Source organism: Oncorhynchus gorbuscha, linkage group LG24 (genome assembly GCF_021184085.1).
Source record: "Oncorhynchus gorbuscha isolate QuinsamMale2020 ecotype Even-year linkage group LG24, OgorEven_v1.0, whole genome shotgun sequence".
NCBI classification, from domain to species: Eukaryota; Metazoa; Chordata; class Actinopteri; order Salmoniformes; family Salmonidae; genus Oncorhynchus; species Oncorhynchus gorbuscha.
In genome coordinates, this window is record NC_060196.1 from 9852483 (window position 1) to 9874360 (window position 21878).

Below are 21878 nucleotides of genomic sequence, written 5' to 3' on the forward strand. Positions count from 1 at the left end.
AATTCCTTCAGAAGGAATTATGTATATAACAACATTTGTTCAGGTTTATTTATCAGGTTGCTGTGAATGTGTTCTTCAATGGCAGAGTAATACAAGTTCAGACACATATTGCTACTGTTTAAATTGTAGGACAACCTCGTGGTGCTGAATTTCTCAGCTGGTCGTATGTATACGGCTTTTCTTTCTCGTATAAAAACAAACAAAACAAAAACGTTTACTGTATAAATGATTTTGATCAAATGTATTGAGATTTTGAGGATTGTGTTTGATCGTGTTGTCTCTTATTCATGACGATTTTAGAAGTTTGGGACATTAATATCCCACTGCACAATTTAGATTAAAGCTAAAGGTGTGGTAAGGTAAGTTCAGAAGTGTGGCCTTATTGTCTAGTTTGACTGTTTGCATTGTGATTTGATTCTGCCCAATAGCAATGTCCGTGATATGTGTAATGCCGTGAGCCGCTTGTGGATTTGACGTCTTACACAAATGCATCTGGTAGAATCTAGTTCTTGGATAGGCTAGCGACGACGACTCTCTCACAGAGCCCTCTGTTCTGGGTAGTCTTCTCCAGCTAGTTCCAGCTAGATGTGTCTGTTGTCTTAGGGCCAGTTGTGTGTTCAAGCTCCCGCACCTGGGTTGTGTTCAAGTCTTGCGAAACCATTTGAGAACCAAACGTAACAAAAACAGAAAGGGAACTAACTGAATTTCCTAAACGCTTTTGAGTAAATGGTTTCTGTTGCAAAAAAAAAGAAAAGTTTTGCAACAGAAATCGGTGTAATTAATACACCCCGGGTGTTCTTGGACTATGGACCTGAACAGTAGACGTCACTAACAGACTGTTATTTCCAGCTCCCATGTTCCCACTTATTGGCTTCTTAGTATACTCTTCTATTTTTTGTTACCCCTTTTTTTCTACCCAATTGTCCCATCGCTGCAACTCCCGTACGCACTCAGGAGAGGCGACGGTCGAGAGCCGTGCGTCCTCCGAAACACAACCCAGGCAAGTTGCACCAATGTGTCAGAGGAAACACCATACACCTGACCACCGTGTCCGCGTGTATTGCGCCTGGTCCGCCACAGGAGTCGCTAGTGGCACAGCTAGCACTGCGATGCAGTGCCTTAGACCACTGCGCTACTCGGGAGGCTTTCTTAGTGTACTCTTGGATTACAAGCGCAGGTTGTAGGTTCTAGCCCAGGCAGAGCCTGTGAGTGTGGTTGCATTGACACTGTGAGTGTGGTTGCATTGACTGATGGTTAGTGGAACGTGACCACTAATGGGGGTTAAGTCCTGAGGTTCCCCCTCTTGTAAAAAGCAGTGTTTATAGAGGGGAAACCTCTAGATTTTAAAAGCACTAAGTGACAACTTTTTCCAGAGGTTTCCCTCCATAACCACTGCTGGTTACTGTTCTGCAACCACATACCGCTGCAGAATGCTGTGGTAGCCATGCTGGTTAAGTGTGCCTTGAATTCTAAATAAATCACAGACTGTGTCACCAGCAAAGCACCAGCATATCATCACACCGCCTCCCCCTCCATGCTTCACGGTGGGAACCACACATGCAGAGATCATCCGTTCACCTACTCTGCGTCTCACAAAGACAAGGCAATTGGAACCAAAAATCTCAAATTTGGACTCAACAGACCAAAGTACAGATTTCTACCGGTCTAATGTCAATTGCTTGTGTTTGTTGGCCCAAGCAAGTCTCTTCTTCTTATTGGTGTCCTTTTAGTAGTGGTTTCTTTGCAGAAATTTGACTATGAAGGCCTGATTCACTCAGTCTCCTCTGAACAGTTGATGTTGAGATGTGTCTGTTACTTTACATTTATTTGTGCTGCAATCTGAGGCTGGTAACTCTAATGAACTTATCTTCTGCAGCAGAGGGAACTCTGGGTTTTCCATTCCTGTGGCGGTCCTTATGAGAGCCAGTTTCATCATAGCGCTTGATGGTTTTTGCGACTGCACTTGAAGAAGTGTTCAAAGTTCTTGACATTTTCCAGAGTGACTGAGCATATCTTAAAGTATTGATGGACTGTTGTTTCTCTTTGCTTATTTGAGTGCTTCTTGCCATAATATGGACTTGGTCTTTTACCAAATAGGGCTATCTTCTGTATATCACGCCTACCTTGTCACACAACACAACTGACTGGCTCAAATGCATTAAGAAGGAAAGAAATTCCACAACTTAACTTTTTACAAGGCACACCTGTTAATTGAAATGCATTACAGGTGACTGAAGCTGGTTGAGAGAATGCCAAGAGTGTGCAAAACTGTCACCAAGGCAATGGGTAGCTACTTTAAAGAATCTCAAATATAGTATATATTTTGATTTGTTTAACACTTTTTTGGTTACTACATGATTCCATATGTGTTATTTCATAGTTTTGATGTCTTCACTATTATTCTACAATGTAGAAAATAGTAAAAATAAAGAACAACCCTGGAATGAGTAGGTGTGTCCAAAATTTTGACTGGACAATACACTGCTCAAAAAAATAAAGGGAACACTTAAACAACACAATGTAACTCCAAGTCAATCACACTTCTGTGAAATCAAACTGTCCACTTAGGAAGCAACACTGATTGACAATAAATTTCACATGCTGTTGTGCAAATGGAATAGACAACAGGTGGAAATTATAGGCAATTAGCAAGACACCCCCAATAAAGGAGTGGTTCTGCAGGTGGGGACCACAGGCCACTTCTCAGTTCCTATGCTTCCTGGCTGATGTTTTGGTCACCTTTGAATGCTGGCGGTGCTTTCACTCGAGTGGTAGCATGAGACGGAGTCTACAACCCACACAAGTGGCTCAGGTAGTGCAGCTCATCCAGGATGGTACATCAATGCAAGCTGTGGCAAGAAGGTTTGCTGTGTCTGTCAGCGTAGTGTCCAGAGCATGGAGGCGCTACCAGGAGACAGGCCAGTACATCAGGAGACGTGGAGGAGGCCGTAGGAGGGCAACAACCCAGCAGCAGGACCGCTACCTCCGCCTTTGTGCAAGGAGGGGCACTGCCAGAGCCCTGCAAAATGACCTCCAGCTGGCCACAAATGTGCATGTGTCTGCTCAAACGGTCAGAAACAGACTTCATGAGGGTGGTATGAGGGCCCGATGTCCACAGGTGGGGGTTGTGCTTATAGCCCAACACCGTGCAGGACGTTTGGCATTTGCCAGAGAACACCAAGATTGGTCAATTCGCCACTGGCGCCCTGTGCTCTTCACAGACGAAAGCAGGTTCACACTGAGCACGTGACAGACGTGACAGAGTCTGGAGACGCCGTGGAGAACGTTCAGACCCCTTGTGAGACCATATGCTGGTGCAGTTGGCCCTGGATTCCTCATTATGCCAGACAATGCTAGACCTCATGTGGCTGGAGTGTGTCAGCAGTTCCTGCAAGAGGAAGGCATTGATGCTATGGACTGGCCCGCCCGTTCCCCAGACCTGAATCCAATTGAGCACATCTGGGACATCATGTCTCGCTCCATCCACCAACGCCACGTTGCACCACAGACTGTCCAGGAGTTAGCGGATGCTAGTCCAGGTCTGGGAGGAGATCCCTCAGGAGACCATCCGCCACCTCATCAGAAGCATGCCCAGGTGTTGTAGGGAGGTCGTACAGGCACGTGGAGGCCACACACATTACTGAGCCTCATTTTGACTTGTTTTAAGGACATTACATCAAAGTTGGATCAGCCTGTAGTGTGGTTTTCCACTTTAATTTTGAGTGTGACTCCAAATCCAGACCTCCATGGGTTGATATGTTTTAGGCCGTGCACAGCTGTTTGTGGCAATCCACAAAACCATATCTTAACCGTTAACTGTCACTACTAGAAAAACATGTTGAACAAATTATTTCACTGTCAATTCCTATTACTAACAACTCTAATAAGAACTTCCAATATAGTTTTTTTTCAACTTTATGTTTAATTAGGAAATTACAGAGCTCTACCAGGCGGTTGAGAAGTCAAGAGGTTCATATTGGCAATGCTATATTAGAATTGCAATTTGCATAAACATTTTGCTTGTAAAAAAAAAAAAAAAAAAAATTACTTTAGGTCTGCTTCAGTGGCTTTCATAGCTAGGTATGCATTGTTAAATGAGGACTACACTACCACAACAAGCCCTACTACAGACTCAATGTTATGTCCACACCATCAGTGGGATCTGTGGTGTTGGACATGGTACGCTCTCTCAACCCATATAACCTATACTTAACAACCATCAGTAATATGGATGTTCTATACAAAGGCCTTCCACTCTTGGTGCTGTTGAACCCAATTGAAGCCTCATCTAAGTTTTCGATTTCAGCTTGCTTGTGTATATGGTTGTATACCATAGTTGAAAGGACATCCTAGGGACTCATCTGGGCTAAGTCAAAATGTGAGTTATCCTACTCTGTTGTCTGAACGACCTCTTTGGTACAGCCTCTCCCATAAGTTGTTTGGCGACCGTTACGAAAATGAAAGAGAACTTTGGGTTCGGATGTAACATTGGTTCTACTGAGTAGAATCATTTCATGGTGTTCCTACACCTCCGTGGGGTTGAAGCGAAGTAATATACATTATTATGGAACGCCGTTTGGGTCTTAAAACACATGGTCAAAACGCTAAATGCTTAATGCTGGCTCACGTGAAGATCATCTTCACTGGGAAAACATCCTTCACCGTTAGTCGTACAGAGAAAGTAACACACATGAATAGTCAAACAGTCTTCGTCTTTTAACCTTCCCTGGTGGTCTAGTGGTTAGGATTCGGCGCTCTCACCGCCGCGGCCCGGGTTCGATTCCCGGTCAGGGAACTACTTATTTTCTTCATTCTCAGTCTTGTAACCGCGTGCATATTGTAACACAGCTAAAACAATGGTAAATCATAAAAATCTTTGTTAGTAATGTTCGAACGCATAAATAGACCCCCGTAAATGCAGAGAGAAATCAGAGCCTATGTAGTATGCATTATATATTATGCACATTGTATGTGTGGAACAAGAGTATTGTTAAATGTTTGCCTTCTGAAAAGGAAGCTAATCGTTTTTGAATGGTTCCTCATGAATGTATTGAACTGTAATGATGACAAATTATGGGTACAAAAATAAATAAACAAATAATATGCAAAAAATAAGAAAGTGGCAATGAAATACTGCTATCGAAAGAAAAGTAATGTGTGCGCCCCCTCAGGTTTATGAACAGAATGCTTTCTATAAAACTTTCAGAGCAGAGTGGCGCAGCGGAAGCGTGCTGGGCCCATAACCCAGAGGTCGATGGATCGAAACCATCCTCTGCTAGTTCTTTTTCACCATGTACCAACAATTGAACATCGACAACCAACCAGAGACAGCACCACTACGAAGAATTTACCATATATTATTATTTATATTAATTTACCAAGAATTGGCCAATGTGAATAGAGCTACAGATGTACACATAACCGACATATTTTATATTACACCTGCTACATTAGCAAGGTTACCCAGGTGTGGCTGGATCGAAACCATCCTCTGCTAATATTTCACAATCATGTAATTGTGGTGTATTTTTACATCGTATGTTATATTAATGATATTTGTAAGGGAATCGATAGAAAAATGTCTGTTTTGAACCTAGCTACCTGACATGCTAGTATCCACATTGCTCCGGCTGAACGCCACGCCCACTAGCGTTTATTTTCTACGATTAATGTATTACATACAAAATTAGTCTTTACGCAATACACTTCCACCCGTTAATGCCAAATGGTTGAATTACAATGATGTTCCAAAGGTTAAATGAAAAAATAGCGCCCAACGTGGGGCTCGAACCCACGACCCTGAGATTAAGAGTCTCATGCTCTACCGACTGAGCTAGCCGGGCCTGTCAACATACGTATTCGCAGATGATTTTGAAAGGACGGTGGGAAAGTTTGACAATAAAATTAATTAGTTGTGGCGCGTTGCCACATTCCAGTAGCATTTAATATTACACAATGACTGTAGACCCACTAACAAAAACTGGTTTTCAAACCAACCTGCTGGTCTCACAAAATAACAGAATAGTTCATTTTCGATGTGAATATTTGGTACCAATTACTACCTTATTGTGTTAAGAAAATATGTTTATTTTGATGTCACTGTCTATGGACACATTACTTGCTATTGCATGATCGACATATTTAGTACATGTTAAATCTTGCAAATAAAAAAAAAGATCTACCCTAATAATATAAAAAATACATGTCTTGGAACACATTTGTTCATATAATATGCACATGATATTCGATATTAATTCCACATTTCAGTTTCAAATAATGATACTTTATCTAATAATCGCCTAACATAGTGTGTCGGCCATACAATTACAAGCCCCTTACTTTAACTACTGTAACAACGATCTGGAGTTGAACAAAGGGAAAAAGTGTCACCTGTAAAGACAACTTTCCGCTAATCCCTTTACATTTCCTTTATATTGTAGTGTTTGTTTTGGAGGTTTGGGGGATTGTCGTCTCATATTATTACAATTAGAAGGAATTCCCATTGATGTCTGTGTCAGCAATATTCTATTGCAGATGTTATAACCATGTCCATCCAGCCTACTGATTCTAATTCTATGCCTCACACCCCTCCTCCTCCATCTCCACAGACTGACTGCTGGTGCGTCTTGAGGTTGCATATCCAGGCGAAGCGCTTCCCACAGTGGCTACAGGCAAAGGGTTTCTCCCCCGTATGGACCCTCTGGTGCTTCTTCAGGTTGCCAGCCTCAGAGAACATCTTCCCACAGGTGGCACACCTAAACGGCTTCTCCCCTGTGTGTACCCTCTGGTGAGCCTCCAGGTTGGACTGACCGGTGAAGGCCTTACCGCAGGCTCGGCACACGTAGCTCTTTCTCCTTCCGGCCGCATCACAGTGCTGCTGGGCCAGCTGGGCTGCCTGCTGCCCAGCCAGGGTCACCTCGATGTGGGCAAAGCCTTTGGCCGTGGCCCCTCTCCCTGGCGGTAGACCTACCAGGGAGTGAAGGGATTGGGAAGACATACCGGTACTTGTACTGTTGGTGGTGGAGGTAGTTGGGTTTTCTAGGTGAGTCTGTTGTAGCTGCTGTGCTCTGAGGCGTCGTTGAAGCTGCCGCTGATGTGCTTGTTGAGATGCTCTCAAAATGGCTGCCCTGCTCCATGTGGGATGCCCCTGGATGCCCCCACCCACACCCAGAGTGGCTGCTTGAACTCCCTGATGCCCAGAGAAAGGCACACCCTCCCCTGTGGGCCTGACAGTCGCTGAGGGGAGCTGGGGCTGAGGCTCTGGGTCGACAATGAGGCAGTCTGGGTCAGTGTCTGTAGTGTTGTCGGTGTAGGAGCACGAGGGACCACCGGAGGGCGATGTTGATGCCGATGTGTCTGGGGCCCAGCGAGTGAAGAAGGTCTCCAGCTCAAACATTGAGTACTCAGAGCCTAGTGTGTTGGCTGCTCTCTGCTTGCTGAGTTGCTGTGTGGTCTGGGTTGGAGTTGTGTTGTCTGGCGCTCCCTTGGGCATATTGGCTTTATTACCTAGGCTCGCTGCGGGACTGGTGGTTCCAATACATTTTTGTGAGGCAGGGGCAGGAAGTGTGGGTCTTGAGGACTCCCCAGTACCTGGATAAGGATCATAGAAAAGGTGCATGTTTATTTTAAATACTAGTTCAGACGCTCAATCTGAGTTTAAAGACATGGTAAAGGATGATAAGCTAAAGAAGCCTTTTACATGTACATTTGAGGAATAGTTTCCCAAACTCACCCAAACCCCGGATGCACGTTCTGGTTGCCCTTGATTCAAATAACCAACTCATCATCAAGCGTTGACTATTTGAAACAGCTGTGTAGTGCTAGGGGAAAACCAAAAAGTGCACCCAAGGGACCCTGATCAGGACCCTGATTTAGCAGACACTCTTATCCAAGGCGACTTACACTTAGTGCATTCAACTTAACAGGGGTCAGAACTGGCCTCGTTTCCCTCATTAAGAAAATAGCTTTTAGTAAACTAATATAAGTGAGTAGTTCAGTGACACTGTCTGGTGGGCGCCGACACGGTTGTCATGCATTCCTGGTTTATTTTCATTCTCCACTTACATTCTGCTGCCAGGTCAGGTCCTCCTGTTGCTGTGATACTTCCCAGGTTCTGTTCCAGTCTTAGTGTTGATGGAGTTGATTCAGGAGCTGCAGGCTAGGAAGAAGAGAGGAGAAAGAGCCTATGAGATTAACTAAACACTAGATAGATAGCGATCAGTCCAACGCATCACCGAGGGCACACTGCCTTCCCTTCAGGACATCTACAGCACACAGTGTCACAGGAAGGCCAAGAAGATCATCAAGGACCTCAGCCACCCAAGCCACGGCCTGTTCACCCCACTACCATCTAGATGGCGGAGAAAGTACAGGTGCATCAAAGTTGGGGTTTTTCCTATTCTGTTGCATTACAACCTGTAAGTTGCATTACAACCTGTAACATTCAGCAGTCACATAATTAGTTAAATAAAGTCTACCCGTGTGCAATCTAAGTGTCACATGATCTTTCAAATGGTCTCAATATATATACACCTGTTCTGAAAGGCCCCAGAGTCTGCAACACCACCAAGCAAGTGGCACCATGAAGACCAAGGAGCTCTCCAAACAGGTCAGGGACAAAGTTGTGGAGAAGTACAGATCAGGGTTGTGTTATAAAAAGATATCAGAAACTTTGAACATCGCACGGAGCACCATTAAATCCATATTCTTTTCAAATTGACACAACAAACCTGCCATGAGAGGGCCGCCCACCGAAACTCACAGACCAGGCAAGGAGGGTATTAATCAGAGAGGCAACAAAGAGACCAAAGATAACCCTGAAGGAGCTGCAAAACTCCACAGTGGAGATTGGAGTATCTGTCCATAGGACCACTTTAAGCCATACACTCCACAGAGCTGGGCTTTACGGAAGAGTGGCCAGAAAAAAAGCCTGTTTGGTGTTCGCTAAAAGGCATGTGGGAGACTCAAACATATGGAAGAAGGTACTCTGGGTCAGTGGAGACAAGAAATTGAGTTTTTTGGACATCAAGGAAAGCACTATATCTGGCGCAAACCCAACACCTCTCATCACACCGTGAACACCATTCCCACAGTGAAGCATGGTGGTGGCAGCATCATGCTGTGGGGATGTTTTTCATCTGCAGGGATTGGGAAACTGGTCAGAATTGAAGGAATGATGGATGGCATTAAATACATGGAAATTCTTGAGGGAAACCTATTTCAGTCTTCCAGAGATTTGAGACTGGGACGGAGGTTCACCTTCCAGCAGGACAATGACCCTAAGCATACTACTAAAGCAACACTCGGGTGGTTTAAGGGGAAACATTTAAATGTCTTGGAATGGCCTAGTCAAAGCCTAGAACTCAATCCAATTGAGAATCTGTGGTACCAGTGGCTAGATGTGCCAAGCTTATAGAGACATACCCCAAGAGACTTGCAGCTGCAATTGCTGCAAAAGGTGGCTCTACAATGTATTGACTTTGGGGGGTGAATAGTTATGCACGCTCAAGTTTTCACATTTTTTGTCTTATTTCTTGTTTGTTCAACAATAAAAAATATTTTGCATCTTCAAAGTTGTAGGCATGTCGTGTAAATCAAACGATACAACCCCCCCAGAATGTATTTCAATTCCAGGGGGGGGGGGGGATACTTTCGCAACCCTGCCCTGAATCTTAGTCACTGTAACTAGCCGGCTACCACCCAGTACTCTACCCTGCACCTTAGAGACTGCTGCCCTATGTACATAGTCATTGAATACTGGTCACTTTAATCATGTTTACATACTGTTTTACCCACTTTCATATGTATATACTATATTCTAGTCAAGGCTCATCCTATATAATTACTGCTGTACACACCTTTTATATTCATATACTGTCCATAATGTCTATACACACCATCATATACATATAGATTTATATTCCGGACTCTGACATTACTCGTTCTAATATTTCTATATTTCTTAATCCCTTTCTTTTTCTTTTGGGGAATTTTACATGATTTGGTTGGTTAGGTATTACTATACTGTTGGAGCTAGAAACATAAGCATTTCGCTACACCCACGATAACTTCTGCTAAATATGTGTACGAGAGCAATACAATTGGATTTGATTTAGAGGTGTTACTGTAATATTCTGTTGCACCACCTTTTGCCTTTAGAACAACCTCAATGTGTCAAGGCATGGACTCTACAAGGTGTGGAAAGCATTCCACAAGGATGCTGGCCCATGTTGACTCAATACTTCCACACAGTTGTGTCAAGTTGGCTGGTAGTGGATCTCTACTCTGAATAGCTTGTTCCATCTCATCCCACAGATCCTCACTTGGATTGAGATCTGGTGACTGGGCAGGCCACTGCAGTAAGCTGAATTCACTGTCATGTTCGTGGAACCATTCCTGGACAATCTCAGCCCTGTGGCAATTCACAGATGGATGCATTGCTGCCATGAATGGATGAGCCTGATTGGTAATGATGTTCAGATTTCCATTCCTGTGACATCACCCTCTGAATGACATACATACACAATCCATGTCTCAATTATCGCAAGGCTTAAAAATAATTATTTAACCTGTCTCCTCCCCTTCAGCTACACTGATGGAAGTGGATTTGTCAACAATAAGGGATCATAGCCTTCACCTGGTCAGTCTGTCATGGAAAGAGCTGCTGTTCCTAATTTGTTGTATACTCAGCGTACTGTAAATCAAACATATATTTAATATCTAATTCACTGTTTTGACTTCCGTGGCAATAAATAATAATGAATTAAAATGAGTAAATTTGTTAAAGACATGCTCTGGAAGCTGAGTGGCGCCATTTTCCCTACATTTACCCCCACGTGGGCCAGCCCCCAAGCAATTTGAATTTCAACCAATAAGATTCAGCCCCTCGCCATTTGAGTGACAGCTAGCGAGACGCACACAAAGTAAAGCGAAAGAGAGCAATGACACACATCTGCACATTTGTGATGTAGAACGCAATTTTCCCGGGACCACTTTTGGCTCGTAGGTGCTACTTTCAGAACTACTGGCTAAAAAGGATACAAAAGTACCGGAGAAAGTCTTTAAGTAGTAACTATTTGATTTCCATTTTAGGCATATATTGTGGATGTGATGAATGCTCTTTAAGATATTGATATTGTGTCACAGTTGAGGAAATTGAATGTCCTGTGATGGAGTAATGTAATGTTAATAACCACATTAATTCATTCATCGTTTTTGCAAAAAAAACACTTTAATCTTCTTTTAACATTACAAGATAAGGACATCGATCAAAGTTTCACAGAATTGTGACACAATAGACTTATCCCTACAAGCGTAGAGCATTTTGGACTCCCCAAAAAAATGTGTACCATCACCTAACAAGATATTTACATGTTTACTGCTAACAAATATGGTTACTTCAACCCATTTACTGGTTTTTGGTGTATGCTGAACCTCTACCTTGGTGTTACAAGGGGAATCAAACATGAACTATTCTCACCACATATCATTTTCATACAGCTTTGTGAGTAGAAAACAAATACAGTTGAAGTCAGACGTTAACATACACCTTAGACAAATGCATTTAAACTCAGTTTTTCACAATTCCTGACATTTAATCCTAGTAAAAATTCCCTGTCTTAGTTCAGTTAGGATCACCACTTTATTATAAAGAATGTGACATGTCATAATAATAGTAGAGAGAATTATTTATTTCAGCTTTTATTTCTTCATCACATTCCCAGTGGATCAGAAGTTTACATACACTCAATTAGTATTTGGTAGCATTGCCTTTAAATTGTTTAACTTGGGTCTAACGTTTTGGGTAGCCTTCCACAAGCTTCCCACAAGAAGTTGGGTGAATTTTGGTCCATTCCTCCTGACAGAGCTGATGTAACTGACTCAGGTTAGTAGGCCTCCTTGCTCGCACATGCTTTTTCAGTTCTGCGCACACATTTTCTATAGGATTGAGGTCAGGGCTTTGTGATGGCCACTCCAATACCTTGACTTTGTCATCCTTAAGCGATTTTGCCACAACATTGGGAGTATGCTTGGGGTCATTGTCCATTTGGAAGACCCATTTGCGACCAAGCTTAAACTTCCTGACTGATGTCTTGAGATGTTGCTTCAATATCTCAACATAATTGTCCTTCCTCATGAAGCCATCTATTTTGTGAAGTGCACCAGTCCCTCCTGCAGCAAAGCACCCCCACAATATGATGCTGCCACCCCCGTGCTTCACGGTTGGGATGGTGATCTTCGGCTTGCAAGCCTCCCCCTTTTTCCTCCAAACATAACGATGGTCATTATGGCCAAATAGTTATATTTTTGTTTTATCAGACCAGAGGACATTTCTCCAAAAAGTAAAATCTTTGTCCCCATGTGCAGTTGCAAACCGTAGTCTTGACTTTTTTATGGCGGTTTCGGAGCAGTGGCTTCTTCCTTGCTGAGCGGCCTTTCAAGTTGTCGATATATGTCTTGTTTTACTGTGGATATAGATACTTTTGTACCCATTTCGCCAACATCTTCACAAGGTCCTTTGCTGTTGTTCTGGGATTGATTTGCACTTTTCGCACCAAAGTATGTTCATCTCTAGGAGACAGAACGTGTCTCCTTCCTGAGCAGTATGACGGCTGCCTGGTCCCATGGTGTTTATACTTGCATACTATTGCTTGTACAGATGAACGTGGTACCTTCAGACATTTGGAAATTGCTCCCAAGGATGAACCAGACTTGTGGACGTCTACAATTTTTTCTCTGAGGTCTTGGCTTATTTCTTTTGATTTTCCCATGATGTCAAGCAAAGAGGCACTGAGTTTGAAGGTAGGTCTTGAAATACATCTACAGGTACACCTCCAATTGACTCAAATGATCTCAATTAGCCTATCAGAAGCTTCTAAAGCCATGACATCATTTTCTGGAATTTTCCAAGCTGTTTAAAGGCACAGTCAATTGTGCCTTTCTGTACATTTCTGACCTACTGGAATTGTGATACAGTGAAATCATCTGTAAACAATTGTTGGAAAAATTACTTGTGTCATGCACAAAGTAGATGTCCCAACCGACTTACCAAAACTATAGTTTGTTAAGAAGACATTTGTGGAATGGTTGAAAAATTAGTTTTAATGACTCCGACCTAAGGGTATGTAAACTTCCGACTTCAACTGTAAATATGCCTATTACCATCACCAGCTATAGGACTCCCGGGAAAAAATTATCAAATTACCAAAAGGACTGTCTTGATCAGATAAGAAAGAAAAGACTAAGACAAAATTACCCTAACTACACTAATCTCGGACACCCAGAATAAAAATATTGCGTAATTGCTTCAGACGCTCGAGCATCTGTCCACGAGAAATTTCACTAACAACCCTTCCCTAAGCCCCTTTACTAATACTAAGTGTCTATATTAACGGCCAAGAGTTGATCCTGATATTTTTTCTCTCTCCCCTGTAGTACTACTGCTGAGGATGATGTTGTAGTACTACTGCTGAGGATGATGTCGTTTCTGGTGTTTCTTTAGGTTGCTAGGGTCGGCAAAGCGTTCTCCACAGAGCGGGCAAGCGTATGGCCTCTCCCCCGTGTGAACGTTCTTGTGGATCTTAAGGTTCCAGTACTGAGAGAAGTGCTTCCCGCACACCATGCACCCAAACGGCCTCTCGCCCGTGTGGGTTCTAAGGTGAGGTTCTAGATTAGCCGGGGAGGAGAACCCTTTACCGCAGAACTTGCAGAGGTATGCCTTCTTTCTTACCACTTTCTTCCTACCGCATTTGTACGTCTCCTGACCTCCCTGTGCCCCGTCCAACCCCCCCATTCCGACATCATAACCAGCCATGTCTGACCCCTCTCTAGAACCCATAGAACCTGAGAAGCTTCCGGAGATTTCTACAGTGAAACCCCTGTGCTGACCTATCTCAGAGCCAGCAGGCCCCATCCTCCCTCCCATGATCAGCATGCCTGGGCCTGCTGGGTAGGAGAGGTTGAGGGAGGACGGTCCTGGGACACTAGCGTCACCACTACCACCACTGCCCCCATTGGTCCACAGCGGAAGGGGGTGGTTCTCGTACGACACGCGGCCATAGCTGACCTCCGTGGTGTGGTGCCTGGTCGTCCCGGGCCGTGGTGGTTGGGTGTGGTCTGGGGGTGAGTTGTGGTGGGTGGCCTCCAGGGGTAATGCTCCTCCTCTGTAGTCGTCTCTGCTGGACTCCTCCGGCCCTTGAGAAGAGAACACAGTGTCACAATCACACCACTGGCTGTTGTTGAAATCAATGGGAGATCTCACGATGGAGCTAAACTTGGGGAATGTCAATGCCATGATAACATGTTTTCAAAGCGTTATGCTCTGGAACAGGCAGGGATGGATGCAACAGCGTAGTCTTTACATGGGATCTAAGTAGCCTTGTGTCATTGGTCTAACCCCTTGATTGCCAAGTCCTGCTGTTAGCACAACTACCACCGCACCCAGCCCTCCACCCCTGTAGTCTCCACTCACCCTCCTGGATGCTGAGTCCTCCACCCCGTCGGTCCAGATCCTCCACCTTGATCAGCAGGATGTCAGGGTCTCTGTCCTCCACCGCTGCAGACTGGAAACACAGGGACGGACCAGGAATTAGATATCACAATTACTATTATGCAATGAATCGTATTCATTTCTAAATCACACACTGTGTGACTGGACTAAATCTATGGACCAATGATTATAAATTGTGTACATCTTACATGTATCCAACATGTATTTTATGTAGTTTAGATGTTTGATATTTATCTTGTTGCATCATCTGATTAGCGAATAGATGTCTGTTACTCAGAACCTTTTAATATTGGACCTCTCCAATTAACTAGTGGTTATAGTGATCTTATGGGTTTGAGTGATTTCATATAATTTATTTAAAATATTAAGTGACATTAAGAATTTATTGGAAGATTAACAAATGTGTCTTGCTCAATATGGATTAAACAAATATTAACTATTTATGAGTGTTCTTGCAGGTGGTGGGAGATGTTTCTGTGTGACACTTTCAAGCAGCTCCAGTACAGCTTTTCTTATTGGTCAATCGTTTGAATCCATTCAGCTGTCCTTTGTCCGCCATATAAACCACTATTGCCTATTCATTTCAATAATGACAGAAACCTCAGTGTAAGGAATGTATTTTATTCATAATAGTTCCATATGTAGAAAAACATAGAAGAGGCATTGTAATACATGTTGACTCTTAAGGGGAAAGATTGTTATAGTAAAACTGCCACTCATTCATAAACTGGCATTAAATAACTTATTTACAAAGTGAATTTGTCCAATGTCAAATATCCCCTTTAGTGTTAGATATACAGTACAACTTTAGATATGTACACAAAGCTAACCAGCATCATTCACTCCAGATTTACTCTTTAAGGTTGACATTTACCACAAATAACTTATCGGTAGATTATTTTGGGTCAAATATTCACCCTTCCTTAGTCCAGTGATATGAAATGTCCTATGCACATAATCAAAACCACCCATCATACCCAGGAACATTTCCACGCGTACACGTGTATCGGGGCCTCCATCATGAGTTCATGATGACTGACCCGAGAGCAGTGTTAAGTTTGTTAGTTTGTCAAATCATTCATAAAGGTTGAAACCTCCTGGCTAGAAACATTAGGCTGGTTTCTAAAACACAGCGGAAACTTGATTCTCTTAATGAGTAAGAAAAACTAAATGAGTAAGTTAGGGCCCCCGCCCCAACCCAGGTGAAGCTAATTTATAGTCATATTTATTAGAATCTCCACTAGCTGCTGCCCAGGGGGGGCCAAACAGGATTAAAACAATTAAAATCACAAAATATAACAACACATCTACAATATTACAATGCATGTCTGAGTAGAGTGCGTGTGTTAACATATGCGCTTGTCTCTTCACAGTCTGCGTTGTGCCATAAGGTGTTGTTTAATCCGTTTTTTAAATTTTTTATTTTTAATCAGATTTTACTGCTCGCTTGAGTTACTTGATGTGGAAGAGAGTTCCATCTATGTAGTACTGAGCATTTCCCAGAGTGTGTTCTGGACTTGGGGACTGTGAAGAGACCCCTGGTGGCATGTCTTTTGGGGTATGTATCTGTCTGTGCTGTGTTAGCTGTCTGAACGGACAGTTTGGTGCTTTCAACATGTCAATACCGCTCACAAAGACAAGTAGTGATGCAGTAAATCTCTCTACTTTGAGCCAGTATAGATTGACATGCATGTTTTTGATATTAGCCCTCAGTGTACATTTAAGGGCCAGCCGTGCTGCTCTGTTCTGGGCCAAACGTAATTTTCCTATGTTCTTCTTTGTGGCACTTGACCATATGAGTGGGCAGTAGTGCAGGTTGGATAAAACTAGGGCTCATGTCCGGGGGATATACGTCTGGATGGTTCCTCTCGTGGTGGGTCTTGAGGTTGCGTATCCAGGCGAACCCTTTCCCACAGAGCTCACAGTGGAAGGGTTTCTCCCCTGTATGGACCCTCTGGTGCTTCTTCAGGTTGCCAGCCTCGGAGAACATCTTCCCACAGGTGTTGCATCTGAACGGCCTCTCCCCCGTGTGGGTCCTCAGGTGGATCTCTACTTTCTTGGGCCGGTTGAACGCCTTGCCGCAGAAGTTGCAGATGAACAGTTTCTCCCGGGCACTGGTCCTGTGGGGGACCTTGCCGTCCCTCGTCAGGGGGAAACCAGTGTTGCCACTGCCAGTGTTTCTGCCCCCGCCGCCGTGTGCCCACCCGTTCGCGTCAGAAGTCGACGGCATCGCAATGTCACTGATGGAGCGGGATTGTGACGGGGTGGCCATGTTGCCATGGTTACCCTGGAACCTTCCTCCTCCCCCAAACATTGCAGACATTCCACTGTCGCGGCCCCACTTCTCCAGAGGCGCCTTCCCTTCCTCCCCCTCCTCCTCCGAGTCAATGTTCAAAACCTCCTCTCGGTTCCCCGGGAGTGACGGTGGATGGCGGTGGATGGTGACCGAAGCAGGAAGTGGACGACGGTGCCCGGACTGAAACGACGCGGCAGCCTCGGCGACTGTGCTGTAAGAACAAGATGGCTGCCCGGCCCCAGGCGTCTCTGCCTGGCTGCTCTCATTAAAGAACGACACAAGCGGCCCCAGACCGTCCCCTCTGTCGTCATCACCACTGTACATATCAAGCTCAGCAGGGTGGGGTTGGTGCAGCAGTCCTGCGTGTTGGGGTTCACTGTCAGACTTAAGGAGAGGTGCCGAGCCACTGACCTCCACACGGTGCCTGTTCCTGGGGCCCTGCTGCTGCTGCTCGGGGTGCTGAGGTTGGCTGACCTGCTCTGGGCCATGGGCTGAAGCAGGTGGATGCGATGTTGTGTCCCCAGGGCCGGTTCTACCGCTGCCTCCACGAGGTCCACACTCCACCAGTCCTGGAAGAGAGAGGAAGGGAATGAAAGCAGGTTAATGTTTAAATCAAGTTAAAGGTATGGCCAGGTTGAGTAGTGTGAGAATGGAGCCTTGATGTTGATCAAATGCATGGGGTGAGTAATTACAATATCTGCAACACAGCAACCAAAGTTGAGACGGACTAACACACTCACCGTCCTCTCCAATCAGTGGTACGTCGTCTGCCTCTGTGTCTCCAAGGGGATCCTCCATCCTCTCCTCTTTGACCAGCAGAGACTCAGGCTCCACAAGCTGCAGATCTGGTGACTGGAAGATTGAAAAGTCGGGAATTAACCGCGTAAATATACACCACAACATGGTTGATAATGACCTACTGGTGACTGATGCTGCCAAGTGCTCAAAATGGTCAAATGGGCCATTGTGTACTGTAGGACTATGCTATAATGGAATATAACAGTTAGCCACCAAGCATATTTGTTTTCTTGAACTGTGTAAGACATTGACAACCAGTATTACAGGATAGGTTTCTTGAACTCACCTTGTCTCGAATGGGGTTGGGATGCATCTGGGAACTGTTGTGATCATTATTGGCTCCAGGGCCTCCTGACCACATCCCCATGGGATCTAGCTGTATGTCGTAGACACCACCTACGATAAAAAAAAGTTTTTTTTTTAAACGTACTTGTAAAAAAAATTGCAGGTTGACTCGAGGTCACATTGGCCTAGATGTGTTTTGTCAGATATTAATGACCAAAACAAAGGTGGGTCCCAATGACTGTATACAGTGAGTGTACAAAACATTAGGAACATGCTCTTTCCATGACACACTGACAAGGTGAATCCAGGTGAAAGCTATGATCCCTAATTGATGTCTCCTGTTAAATCCACTTCAATCAGTGTAGATGAAGGTAAGGAGACCGGTTAAAAATGATTTTTATAAGCCTTCAGACAATTGAGACATGGATTGTGTATATGTGCCATTCAGATGATGAATGGTCAAGACAAAATATTGAAGTGCCTTTAATGGGGTATGGTAGCAGGTGCCAGGAGCAACGACTTGAGTGTGTCAAGAACTGCAACGTTGCTGGGTTTTTCCACACTCAGTTTCCCCGTGTGTGTCAAGAACGGTCCACCACCCAAAGGACATCCAGCCAACGGCATGCCAGTGGTCAAAGATGAAAGAGGACAAAGGAGGCTGACACAAATTGTGCAGAGAAACAGATGGGCTACAGTTAGTCAACTGACAGTCCACTACGACATCGGTGCCCAAAGACCGATTACATTTACATTTAAGTCATTTAGCAGACGCTCTTATCCGATAAAAGAATGCGCGACTCGTTGGTCCGTGACACGAATGGGGTTGACGACCTTATAGAGTTCCACTTCTCTCAGCAAAATACAAGAAACTGTGGTTGCAGTGGGCTAAGGAATGAAAACACTGGACACTGGAGAAGGGTCCAGACTAGACAGACTAGGGTATGAAAAAAAAACACGAGTTCATGCATCCATCATACCGCGTGTCAACATTGCAGACTGGTGGTGGTGGTGTGATAGTGTGGGGTGTGTTTTCATGGCACACATTGGGTCCCTTGATAAAAACGTAGCAACGTTTGAATGCCACAGGATATCTGAACATCGTTGCCAATCAGGTGCATCCCTTCATTGCAGCAGTGTATCCATCTGATCTGTGAATATTTTTTCCCAGCAGGATAATGCCCCATACCACAAGAATAAGATCGTCCAGGAATGGTTCCACGAACATGACAGTGAATTCAGCTTCCTGTTTTGTACACTCCGTGTAGGTGGCCCCAAAGACTCTATATGTAGCCCCAATGGGGGGGGGGGGATGTCAATATCACACAAGTTGATTGTTTTCCAGTCGGGCTGGGCAGTAAAACGTAAAAAATGTTGACTAACTTCTATAATGCTATTTTAATGTTTTATTTGTTACATTAAATAATTGAGTAATGACTCGAAAAAATTATGGCAATCAGCAATTTTCTAACTGGCGATAAAAAATGGATAACAACTGAAAACTGCTAGCTAACTAACTTTCTAGCACAACAAGTCAACAACAACAGGTGGACAAGAGTTTTGTCTAGAAGGGATACAGCTTGTCAACATTTTTAGGAGAACTTACCCAGCAGGTTAGGAGAATGAGGTTACAGTTAGGAAAAAGGTAAGCCCGGGGGTCTCCAACTTTTTTTAGCCCTGAATACTGATTGTCTGAAAGCTGTGATATATCAGACCGTATTCCGCAGGTACGACAAAACATTTATTTTTACTCATCTAATAACATTGGTAACCAGTTTATAATAGCAATAAGGCACCTTGGGGGTTTGTGGTATATGACGGCTAAGGGCTGTATCCAGGCACTCTGCATTGTGTCATGCAGAGCTCAGCCCTCATCTGCGGTATATTGGCCATATACCACAGACCCTCAGTTGTTTATCTAAGCAATAAGTCCTAAGAAACTATCTTTTGTATTTTACCAAAATCAGAAATGAATAGATTAAAATGCTGGAAATTAACAAATAACTATACAAATGGAAACAATTGGTCGAGTACCAGAGTTTGAGGCTACAAAATAGGACTTTGATTCCTATGTAATGTTCTACAAAAATGACTACTTTACTATCAGTTGTCCTTCAATTATTTTTGGCTAAAGTTTGATTTAACAGTATAAAACAATAAGAATGGACAAAGTCCATTAAAAACATGTTTTTTTATGTACCTCCCAGAAAGTATATTTAGAACTTGTATTATTCAGAACCGTCAAATATCGTCATACCGTCAAAAATAAAATAACATATTATGATATTTTGGCCATGTCACCCAGACTTATTTTCCAGGGGTGTTTTTTAAAATTGACTTCATCAGCAGGGTAATCAAATGAACTAGTATCAGATCAGATATGGCATTACGGTCTTCTTACCAGTTGATGAAGACGACCCTCTGAATTTCTCATTGGTGTTGATATGAACTCTGCTGTTGGGACGGCTGTTCATTGCGCTTTCCCGTAGTCTTCGTTCGGCGTAACCACGGGCCATCTTCAACTCGAGAAGATTCAGCTTTCGCTTCAAACCTTTGTTCTCCCTTTGGCATTGTGACATTTGCAAACTTACAACCGCATAATCGTCGTCTACTAGTTTACAGATTTCTGCCACGGCTGCATTGGCCAATACCTCCATAATGGAAGCTAGCTGTGTCTGGAACGCAAGGCGACTCGACATTTTTGAACGACTGGCTCGCGAGCACAAAAAGTCGATAAATACAGTCTCATGCGATGTATATTGGATATTTTAAATCACGTTCACTTCAAATATCGACAACGACTAAGTTGGACGAAGTGATTCAACATAAATAGTGGCCTAATAGCAGTAGTTGACTAGCTCTGTAGCTGCAGTTTCTTCTTCTGTACGACTAGCCTCTCGTCAGCAACACAAAAACAAATTATTTCCGGGTCACGAAATTTACGAAACGTTCTAAATAAAAGTTCCCCACGTAATAGTAGAAAAGTGTAATTAACCTGTATTTATTCATGATATATGAAACATAATGAGTCAATTTGTTTATATTTAAGTGACATTTGTATTAAATCTGGGTTTTAAAAGATGTTACAATGTCAAATAAACCCCCCCCCCGATACAATACATTGTATATGAAATACATATTGGTTCATAGAGAGAACTATTCTAGATGCCTACGTAAAGGTGGGGTGGCGATTACTCACTAGTGTCTGTAGAATATATATGAGTGTAATTTCTATATGCCCAGAAACACTCTACTCCACTCAATCCATTGGTCCCAATGCAATACACTAAAGGCATACAAATTACATATTGGTTTATAGAGAGAAAACTATTCTATGTGCCAAAGTGGGATTGGGATAACTCACCATGGTCTGTAGATTTTATATATGGTGTTATTTTATGGGGCACTGAGGTGTAAATACCCAGTAACACTTTCTACTTTCCCCACTCCATTCACTGCAGTGCAATACACTGTAGGCCTATAGGTGAGATTAGTTTAACACAATGTAAACTTGGTCTGGTATACCTGTAAGCCAGGGTTTCTCAAACTCAGTTCTGGGGGTTCCCCCTGGGTGCACATTCTAGTTTTTTTCCATAGCACTACACAGCTGATTCAAATAATCAAGGCTTGATAATGAGTTGGTTATTTGAATCAGCTGTGTAGTGTTAGGGCAAAAAAAAAACATGCACCCAGGGGGGCACAGGGCCAAGTTTGAGAAATCCAGCTGTAAACAACCTATATAGATTAACCTAATGATGATGAGCCAGTTGCACCTTTTACACATGTAAATCAGCCCAAGGCCAGCCTTGACCTGTGCCAAACAAATGCATATGGCCTGCCTGACAAATAACGTCAAATTACTTTAAATGGAGCCATTGGACACTATATGCTACAAATATAAAATCAATTCAAATATTGCACTGTACAGGCAGAACAATCGTGTCCAAAAAACTGGGGTCCAGTCTATTCACTAGAGTCCCTAGAATACAAAAC

The 21878-nt window shown here is 43.5% G+C and overlaps 1 protein-coding gene and 2 non-coding genes across 4 annotated transcripts; 1 reads left to right on the plus strand and 2 right to left on the minus strand.

Moving 5' to 3' along the window:
* Window positions 1–4723: 4723 nt before the first annotated feature.
* On the plus strand, window positions 4724–4795 carry trnae-cuc. Its single transcript has one exon. It is a non-coding gene; the product is annotated as a tRNA-Glu (tRNA).
* A 975-nt stretch (window positions 4796–5770) lies between these two features.
* Window positions 5771–5843, minus strand: trnak-cuu. The gene has a single exon. It is a non-coding gene; the product is annotated as a tRNA-Lys (tRNA).
* Window positions 5844–6012: 169 nt separating this feature from the next.
* Window positions 6013–21421, minus strand: LOC124012382 (transcription factor btd-like). 2 transcript variants are annotated; one of them, XM_046325950.1, is made up of 8 exons: window positions 21250–21421; window positions 17890–17999; window positions 17546–17657; window positions 17217–17374; window positions 14471–14561; window positions 14066–14193; window positions 8065–8158; window positions 6013–7590 (listed from the first exon to the last, which is right to left on the minus strand). In XM_046325950.1, the coding sequence occupies exons 2-8, from the start codon at window positions 17968–17970 to the stop codon at window positions 6581–6583; spliced, it is 1674 nt and encodes a 557-aa protein (XP_046181906.1). In that variant the 5' UTR covers window positions 17971–17999; window positions 21250–21421; the 3' UTR covers window positions 6013–6580. The 2 variants fall into 2 exon arrangements, with proteins under 2 accessions (XP_046181906.1, XP_046181904.1); XM_046325948.1 differs by lacking the exon at window positions 21250–21421 and adding an exon at window positions 20287–20795 and having other exon boundaries at window positions 6023–7590.
* Between the last annotated feature and the right edge of the window lie 457 nt (window positions 21422–21878).

Bases quoted from the DNA above. Each gene is read 5' to 3' on its own strand.
- LOC124012382 (XM_046325948.1), bottom strand. From the start codon at position 20,584: ATGTCGAGTCGCCTTGCGTTCCAGACACAGCTAGCTTCCATTATGGAG. The intron at 17,375-17,545 runs GTGAGTGTGTTA...TCTCTCTTCCAG, and splicing joins ACCACTGATTGGAGAGGACG to GACTGGTGGAGTGTGGACCT. The intron at 7,591-8,064 runs GTAAGTGGAGAA...ATCCTTATCCAG, and splicing joins ACCTGACCTGGCAGCAGAAT to GTACTGGGGAGTCCTCAAGA.